This window comes from Montipora capricornis, chromosome 3 (assembly GCF_036669925.1).
Source record: "Montipora capricornis isolate CH-2021 chromosome 3, ASM3666992v2, whole genome shotgun sequence".
In the NCBI taxonomy this organism is placed as follows: domain Eukaryota; kingdom Metazoa; phylum Cnidaria; class Anthozoa; order Scleractinia; family Acroporidae; genus Montipora; species Montipora capricornis.
Window position 1 is genome coordinate 45,526,204 of NC_090885.1, and position 10,000 is coordinate 45,536,203.

At 38.6% G+C, this 10,000-nt stretch overlaps 1 protein-coding gene across 3 annotated transcripts in view; it reads right to left on the reverse strand.

Moving 5' to 3' along the window:
• The window catches only part of LOC138043270 (cytosolic purine 5'-nucleotidase-like), a 173,089-nt gene that overhangs the window by 76,669 nt on the left and 86,420 nt on the right, over nt 1-10,000 (reverse strand). For all 3 annotated transcript variants that reach the window (XM_068889462.1, XM_068889463.1, XM_068889464.1), the window contains one exon: nt 8,547-8,586. In XM_068889462.1, the coding sequence (XP_068745563.1) occupies nt 8,547-8,586 (40 nt within the window). The remainder of the gene's footprint in view (nt 1-8,546; nt 8,587-10,000) is intronic.

Genomic DNA, 10,000 nt, shown 5'->3' on the forward strand with positions numbered 1-10,000 from the left:
CTGCTGTCCATTTATCCATTTATTACAATGTATTTATCCATTTATTATTATTTTGCCGTGTGTTGCTTTATCCCTTTTCATTTCTTTAGTCATTTTTCACACAGAATTCTGGTCGACATCTCTGCCGTTTTCCCAAGAAGTAGTTTCCATGACTGAAAAGCTTGATTGGCAGTTCTCACCTCCAGTGAACCCGGGGCATCTTCGCATTATTCCATGTTTTCAACGGGACGGAAGTCATTCGCCGTGGAAGTCTTTGATGTCTTTCCTTTTCCACTCAGTATCTGTTGGATTCATCCAAATCAGTTTCAACCATCCTTTGTGCTTTACTTTCAAGTGGTTCCTGATTTGGCCGGAGTCTGTTCTCCAATCAACAAGTCGTCTGGTTTTGTGGTAGCAGCCAAGACCGGGAATGTTCGCCTTACAGCCTCGCCTGTCGTGAAAGCATCAAAAGGAGTCGCCTAATGCAGATCTTCCGAGGAAGTTGTCGGAAAGAGCTCATATGGGCGATCTACTTTTATTACATCATTAAGTTAATATGTTTGCTTTTAGGTCTTTCAGATTTTCTTCGCTTTTCGGTTGTCCCGTATTAGGGCTTCAGATAGTGAAATCTATGGCAATTTCGAAGCTTACTTTTGTCTGTAGTGTGTTGAGTACACCAGCCTCTTTCGCAGCTGAAGTAGACAAACTAATCTTTGATTTCATACGGAATTACAAAATCCTGAAGATTAAAAAAACCACCCTCAGTTGATAAAAGACAAGGAAAACGGAAACCTAAATATGATAAACTTTTCTTTGTTTGATAAAGCATTAAAAATATGTTGGGTAAAACGTTTCTGCTCAGAAGGTAATCAACCGTGGAAGGTCATTCCTTTACGTCTGCTCTCTAATGTAGGCGGAACACTACTGTTTTATTGCAATTACAACGTTAAATATTTGACTTTAAATGTAAAACTGCCTGCCTTTTATAATGAAATAATTCTACATTGGCAAGAAATTAATAATGTGATTCCTAAAACAAAGAAGGCGTACTTGACCAGATTATTTGGAACAATAGTTTTATAAAAATTTATAACACGTCCGTATTCTTGGTTTTCACATGACGTCACGACCGCCATGTTGGTGCCCCTAAACAAAAAAAGGCGGCCATGTTGGTGCCCCGACCAAATCCTCCGGGAATTTAACTCTATTATTATGCAAACGCTTCCTTTTGTTTTCGTTGAAAAACATGGCTGTTGATCACGTGAGTGAAAACCAACAATACTTTGAAAGTTGGCACCAAGTTGGTGTTACTAAACTCTCGAGCCTTGTAGATGAAAACAAAACCTGGCTTCTATCTTTTCATGAGTTCTCACAGAAATTTAAGATTAAATGTAACTTTCTGCAGTTCTACAATACCAGGAATGTGGAAGAATTACTTAAAAGAAGAAAATCAAACTAATACGACTAACCTAATTGCCATTGACAAGATGACTTGCAAAACAATACACAGTCAGGTTACTGGTCGAAAACCGAGACTCTAATCCGCCAACGGCAGACAAAAAGCTGATGGAAATGGGATTTAGTAAGGAAGAATGTAAGAAAATTTATTCTATACCTTTCGTTGCCACAAAAGAAATAAAATTTTCATTGTTTCAGTATAAAATAATTCACAACATACTATATACAAACGCTGTTCTTCACAAAATGAAAAAAGTCGAGGATCCTTTCTGTCCGTATTGTCCAAATGTGGCGCAAACAGTCACCCATTTATTTGTATTCTGTCCTATTGCTGTTTCCTTCTGGTCCGACTTCACTGGTTGGTACCAGTGCATTTCCAAAGAAACTCTAACTCTAGGCAAGAAAGAAATCATGTACGGCATCTTAAATAATTGGTCCTCTTGTTCAGCCCTAAACCATCTTATTCTTATTGGGAAATACCTAATCTATCGTAAGGCAATAAAGTCAATTTTATTTTTGCTGATCTTAAAGCGTTATTACACCAAAAGATTCAAACAGAAAAATACATAGCTTTCAGCTCAAATGAATGCAGCACTTTTTACAAAAAATGGGCCAGATTCTCAAAATAACAATTAATTTTAGCATTGTTTATATAGTTTCTTTCTTTCTTTTTTTTTTGTTCTTTTGATCTTTGTTTTGTTTTTCTAGTTTAATAGTTTGAGTTCTTTAAATGAGATTCATAAGCTTTGTGACATGTAGTTAGCAGTGTAGTATAGATGTCTTGTTTTCTCGCACTTATATTGTACATGTATGTACATTTTATATCTCAGCTCTGTAAAGTGTGTTTGACTGTTTTTAAATAAACCCCCCCCCCCCCCCCCCAAAAAAAAAAAAAAATTAGGGCTTAGAATGTCAGGTTTTCATGATGAGCTTATTTCCATTTTCATTGAAAGTGCTAAGTCGACCTGCTAAAGAAAGGCAGTTAGTTGTAACTTTCTTTTAAATTGTTTTTATTCCGACCTGGGTATACTTTTGGGCCTTTTTCTGCCTATGCCAGTCGTACGTGTTTGTTTTCAATTTATAAGCCCATGAGCTATTCCACTTACAGCGACTCTTTCAAGAAGTCTTTCCATGGTATTGTTCCCGATATTGCTTAATTTAGTGCTCGCTCAGCTGGTGGAGCTACATCAGCCCCTATCCTGGAGTCCCTCACAGAAGATTTTTACAACACGACCTTTGGGCCTCAGTGAGTGCCATTAATACCTATGTCAGAGACTCTTTGGAGAGTTTATTACAGGTCTCAAATTTAATTTCGCCTCTGCTCAAGCCCTTTCTTTAACTTCTACAGATAATAATAATAATAATAATAATAATAATAATAATAATAATAATAATGATAATAATAATAATCATCATCATCATCATCATCATCATAATAATAATAATAATTGGACGAAGCTTTGTTCCTGCTGGTAACACCACGCCGGTATGATCGCTTTCCAAGCGTGGGAAAATCTACCAAGGCATTCCATCCAGTCAACTGTTCAAACTGTTTGATGTTTAGTTGATTTAAATTCCCGCCGCACACAACAACAGTTCTGGGATGAGAGTCCATTGTTTGATACACAAAAGACAATAGATGGTTCATTAAGTCACCTTCATTGTAACTGTGCTTTGGAGGATTATAAACACTGCAGATTACAAAGCGATGTCCCGTGGGAAGACGCAAAGTTACGCATATGATGTCATAATCGGTTGAGCGGTTTAAACATCAAGCACTGTCAGAGTTTTCCTGATAATATTATAAATCGCAACACCGCCTTTATTCCGCATATCCTTTCCTGACCAATTCCTATCCCTGCGAAAGACTGCATACTCGGGGATGTTAAGCACTGCATCGGGTTGTGCCAGTTTTAAATGAGTTTCGGACACGACGCACACATCAATATCATTGTTCCGCATGTCTGTCTCCAAGGCTACAGGAGCTCGTACTCTATTTTTGGTCTTTGACAAACTGCATATGTTTACAAATATGCAGTTAGGTACTGCGAAAAGCGAAGGGCTGTTCTTCCTCTTTACTGTCGCTCTGTGTAATGCAGTGAGACATCTCTTAGCGTTTAGTTCTATAACGGGACAGGACTTCACCGGGCAACGAGATTTCACAACCTCTATGGCTTGACCATCCCTTGCAGTGAGACATCTCTTAGCGTTTAGTTCTCTATCCCTTGCTCTCTCATTAGGATTCAAAAAAGCGTCTGCTGCTATGTTTTTAACCCTGCTTCGCCCTCTGTGCCTTAAAATTCCCAGCTGTTTCAGAGTATTCAGCACGGGAGCTTGAGGTTTCAACGCGAACCTGCGTAGAGACAATAAATCGTTTCGACTCCGGAACAAGATCATATCTGCACTGCCGTTCCTGCCTTTACTGCTGTCCCTATGAGCGGTGGTTAAGTCTACTCCATCCATAAGCCGGTTCTCTTGTCGTCCATCTTGGGGTCCAGGATTAGGGTGAATGTCAGGCATAGTAAGCAGCGTACTAAGCAGCACAGAATCTTCAGGTGCCGCTAAATAAACCAAGCCTCTAGAATCCCAGTGAACCACACACCTTTTAAGTCGATGGTTGAGCACAAAACTGTGTGAAATCACAGGCTTTGCAGTCCAGCAGTTGGAGTAACATGACTTGTAAGATTTCCGTTAAGAGCATTGTGTTGATCCTTAAAAGCTAATACGTTGATAGAAGCGATAAAAAATACAAGAGCTCTCACGAGCGTTGCAGCCATCTTGGCATGCATGTTTGATCTTCAAGAGGGCTTGGCTGGCCAACATGCCCATGTATACTAGCTTGAGTGTCCGGTTGAGTAGTGGAGGCAAGATATTCCTATATTGACTGAGAGTCTCATTGGCTCATGACTCATAACTCATTGACCATTTGACTCATAAATCATGGGACCTCAGCTAGATTGCTTCTCTTTGAAACTTACCTCTCCGGACACGAGCGGGTGTCACCATAAATGCATCACTTGGAAAAAATATCCAGCCATAATATTATACGTATTTTAGCTCAAAATTCAGCACGGTAAAAAATGGTTTGCTCACCTTTTTTACCCATGGGGACGGACTACACGTACAGAAATGCAGGAAATAATATAATACACTAAAACGACAGCCAGAGTTAAGTTTGTGATTAAATTTTGCATTTTTGAGAGGATAAATTGCTTTGAGAGGTGACAGTTAGGTACTCCAAGATCTCTACTACTTTTTTCTTATTGAATAACAAGTGAGCAGCCTGAGTTTCACCCATAATACAGCCTGACCAACGCTCGTTACAGCGGCGTAAATTTAAAAAAATGGGTTTTCACTTTTTCTTGCTCACTCACGCCACACTATCGACGATAATCAAATCAGACAAATGTCTGGCTCAGTCGCACAAGCACGAAAAAATGGTTGTCTTGCTTTTTCATGCCCACTTCTTGCCTTAAAAACAGCTTCATGGCCCAAATCAGGCCCGAATCTCACTCAGTCGGGCCACAAATTTTCGTAGGTATAGGTATCAAACTCTTGCCGTTCTATTCGACTGGTGCAGTAGAATAGAACGGCAGGTCGACACAAATACATATCTGTCAAACCTAATTGATTCATACGTCAAACTTTTCATGTGCCAAATCTAATGATTTGGTTTGGCACATGAAAAGTTCGGCATTTAAAAGGGCCTTAAAACCCTTGCACGTAATTTTAGTTGACTTCTGCGATTTTTGTAAATGTATGGTTGTGCAAATAAGGCCTTTTGTCGTTGCTGTAACGGTTGTATTTCCTTCATCCCCTTGAAGCACATAACTTGCTTTTAGCAACCCCTAGTTATTAATTATTAATACCTTTTTTATGGTAAAAAGTAATGATAAAAATATGTTTGGCACAATTAAAAATAGTCTAAAAATACCATGATCACTAAAAAGGCAGTAAAATATGTAACATATTAAGTGATAAAAATATTATTTTGTGAAAAATGTGGACTAATAAATTAATTATTTGTTTAGATCAGGTTAGAAAAGCTTCTTGTTGTTTATTCTTCTAATTAATTTATGCCCCCCATTTCTTACCAATATTTTTATCACTTATGTTACATACTTTTCCGCCATTTTAGTGATCATGGTATTTTTAAGCTATTTTTAATTGTGACTACCATATTTATGCTAATTACTGGGTTGCCGTATACGGCAATCCCAGTTGGAAAATGGGTAGAATTTCTCCGTTTTATTTTTTTCCGTGTCGATAAAAGTCTTGCCTGTCACTCCCCCGGTAAGTGGTGTCTTTCTGCAAAGAGCCTTCTGCGCGTATTTTCTTAGGATCGAGAGGGTAGTGGAAATGCGTACATTTCTCTGGTGGACACAGTCGAATCATGAACTTAACCTGTAATGGCGTCGAAAGTCATGTAACGCGAATGGCGTTTTAGTGGATCTTTGAACAAAATATACCCTTATGAAGCTCAAAAATGGCAAATCAATTGGATACTGAACAAGACAGGCGACAACATCGACAACAATCTGTCGCCCGTCGAGCCGTCTTTTACCAAGTGTGCATGTAGAACATTGAAGATTCGTAGGGCAGCGATAATAGTGAATTCAAAGACTAGACAAGGTGGATTGAATGGAATTTCAAGCGTTAAAATCGCTGAAAAGGTAAGATTATTGTCGAAGCGATGCCGCAATTGCGTGTCTTCACCACATGTTCCTTTGATCTCACATTATTGTGTTTTCCGTCAAAATATTCGCTTGTTTTCGCTTTTGCTCGAACATATCTATCTTTATTACATGTCCAGTGAATAGTTTTATCCCCTGGGATGAATTTTCCGTCGAAGAATCGGTTATTTGGGCGGTCAGTGTAAAACGCAGTCTGCAGACTGCAGACTGCAGACCGGGGGTAAAATGCAGACTGAGGGTAAAATAAATATTAATAATAAAAAAACGAGTCATAAGGATAAAATAAAGATTGTTTGAAAGACAATCCTGTTTTACATCTGTCAACAACTCACATTATTATGACTGCAGGTCGCTGCACCTTTTGGGGATGCGATCGTACGCGTTGAAATCATCTGTGCTTTGTTTTTGCGCTTCCAGATGCATTGCAATGTTCCAAATTATTTGTCACACCGGTACATCGAGGGAAATCGATCGAAAAACCAACAATTATTACTTCGAATACCTGAATAATCTCGGTTGTCTTTTTTCGGTGCAACGAAATGCACAAAGAATTTCATGTATTCCGAGCAATTAGGACGCGGGGATTTCATTGGTTAAGCTATGCGTGATAACCCCTAGGGAGAGGTTATAATTGAAAATTACATCTTCCAGATGCAAAACAAACGAGCTTGTGAACTAAAGGATAAACATAACGTACACGGAAGCGAATGAAAGGATCCTAATAAGAAATTTTTACACCTCAGTCATACTGGCTTAAGCCGACTAAATTGAAACGTTAAATGGTTGCAAAATCCACGTTATCTCTGTCTTTGTTAATTGGTACTGTAGCCATGCGTGTCAAAATAAATTGAGGTATTGGGTAATTACTCGATTACTTTGTTCAGTGCAGCAAAATGGACAGTTGAATTACGGGGTGGTGACTTCTTTGCCTAAAAGCAACTCACTTAACGAAACTGTCCTTTTTCCAACAACAACAAGGATTCAAACAGCTTCAATTCTTACAGAGTTCGATAAAAATCCGGATTTAAAACATGCCGTGGGGCAACCAAAGCGATGGGAGCTGTGTTGGGGTTTCAGTGTGAAAGTGCAAACGGCTACTAACACTCTTATAACTCTTTTTTCATTATTATTTTATTAACCCGCAGTCTGCAGTCTGCATTTTACCCTCAGTCTGAATTTTATCCCTGGTCTGCAGTCTGCAGTCTGCGTTTTACACTGACCGGTTATTTGGGTGGTTTTTGGCAACAGAGATTAATTATTCGTAATGCGATCGCTTCCGTTGCCGTTAGCAATGGGTCGCAAATTTGACACTTTTATCGCATTATCACATTACGCATTGAACCACGTCATCTATTATTCCTAAAAATCTAAAAATATTCGTGCCTTATCAGTTTTCGGTCGAATTTATGTCCAAGAAAACAGATAAATTGCAGAAAATATTAGTTTTGCATCCAAAAATTCGTAATCAACGCTAAAATGACCAAATTTTGCCCAGAAAACATATTTTACTGTTATTTTTCTTAAATTTTTTCGTTCAACTTTCGCTTTTATAAAATGTTTCAGTTGTCTGTAAATAAGTTATACGCTGTTGGAAAGCTTATTTTCTTAGCTTTAAAATGATGTATTTTTTCCCCCTAACTTTAAATATTTTTTGAGAAAAAAAAAACAGTTTTTGGCGATGGCTGATTTACCGCGGTTTTCTCGCGGTTGGGAAAGTAGGAAAAAGAGTTAGGCCAGTAGCCAGGCTTTTAACCTCAGAAAAGGATCTGTTTCGTCGTACGAACGTGTGAGGACCTGTGAGCCAAAGGGCCTCTGCTGGTATGACTTCTGGATGACCCCTTCATAACTTCTTACTAACCCAGCGCGAGGGCCGTACTGCCAGGGAAATATTGGCCCGAGGTCGTGGCAGTACGGATCGAGCGCAGCAAGGTCCGTACAAAAACGACCCAGGGCCAATATTTCCCAGTACGGCTCGAGCTAGCTCGGTTAGTAAGTAGTTTATTACATGGTTTTTTTAATTACCTTTTGCTTTGTTTTTGCAAGCCCGTAATCGGCCCGTGGGCCAGTCACAATTTGCCTGGAACGCTGCACGTACCACAGGCAACCCAGTGTACCCTCAGGGAGGGTCTAGTTTACTTGAAAATAACCTCCGGAAGGTCGAAACGTAGTAACTTTTTATCATTAGTTTTTTCCATAAAATCGATTTCCAAGAATATACATGTACTTATTAATAACTTACTTCTCATTTGTCTTACCCAGAAATGAAAAGTTATGGATGATAAAGAAGGGCAACTACTTGTCATTGTAGCTTCAAAAGGATGGTCACACTATTTTTGATGTGAGCAATACATTCAGCAAAAGCATGTTGGAAACAAAAAAATAAATGTGGGTAGAGAATGACAATTTAATACTCACTTGAACAAATTTGTTGGGGTATAACCTCCTTACTTCGTGGCTGAAAAACCAAAAGAAAAAAGGTCTTGTCACAATAATAATTATTGTTCTACAGAGGCACTACAATCAGCGTATCACTGAGGTTGAGCACGGCTCCTTCAGCCCCCTCGTGTTTACACCCTGTGGCGGAAGTGGAAGGGAAGCTGAGCGCTTCTTAACTGAGCTCGCACACAAAGTCTCTGAGAACAAACACATGAGCTACAGCACTGTGATTGGCGGGCTCAGAGCCAAACTCTCCTTCAACCTACTAAGATCAGCTGTGCCATGCATAAGAGGTTCAAGAGCACCCAGGCACAAGTTTAATGTTGATGTTACCGAGGCAATAATCTCTGAAGCAACTGGAAAGATCAGATAATTAACTGTATATACATATTACTAATTGTTAAAATTTTGAAATCCTTTTTAGGTGAAGTTTTAACAAAGTTTCCATTTTTATTATTGTTCTACAGACCACATACATGTACAACTGGATATTATGAGATTGCAAAAGTTGTGCGATTCAATGTTTGTTTATTGGGCCAATGATATTTCATGTGAAATGATCAGCTCCTGGAACACCTAGGAATGATGTACTGAGGCTGGACGGTGTAAACTGCAGGTTGCAGGTTGCAGGTTAGAGTTGCAGGTCACTGTTTCACCAAAGCTGAAACAACCCAAAACATTACTAATGCTAACATTAGGCCTAAAAAACAATGTTAGCATAAGGTTAGGCACTTTTGTAAAGGTTTGGGTTGTTTCAGTAATAGCAAAACAATCACCTTGGCCATAGATTGCAAGGGGAATGAAAGAGGGGATCAAGGGAAGATCTTTTATCTTTATCCCTTCCTTTAAATACCGGTAATTAAAGTATTGCATGTAAAAGCTGGTTAGGTTTTTTCCCATTTTGCATCATATTACTTTTATCTTACCGCACTTTGTACATCACTCAATGACAATTTACTAAATATATAGATTTAGACAAGCCTTAAACCAGAGCTCCCTGTTTATTTATTCTTACTGCTTGTAGAGTTATAGTGAAAATAAAAGGTTTTGAATTGTCCGCTTTTGATGTTTCTGGTTGCTGCTTAATTAAATCATTATTTTTCTTTGCTTTCTAGTGGCTTTCAGTGGCCATTGCATGAATCACGAAGCGATGAGTGCTATAATATTGATTTTTCGAGTGAAATTTCCTTTGGAATTCACTAGTTTGGCAATGAAATTTTCTTGAGCCACATGAGTGTTAAAAGAAAACAAGCACACCCTCAGCGAGTGAATAGAAAAGGAAAAAAGTCCTTTCACGGTCAACTGTCAATAGCGAGCGAACAGGAATCACACTAAAATTAGAAACCATGAAAAAACTTTCTCAGTTCAAGGTCAAAAAAAGAGTTTTACTGATGTACTTTATTCCACTTTATCTCTGAAAAAGAGATCATTCA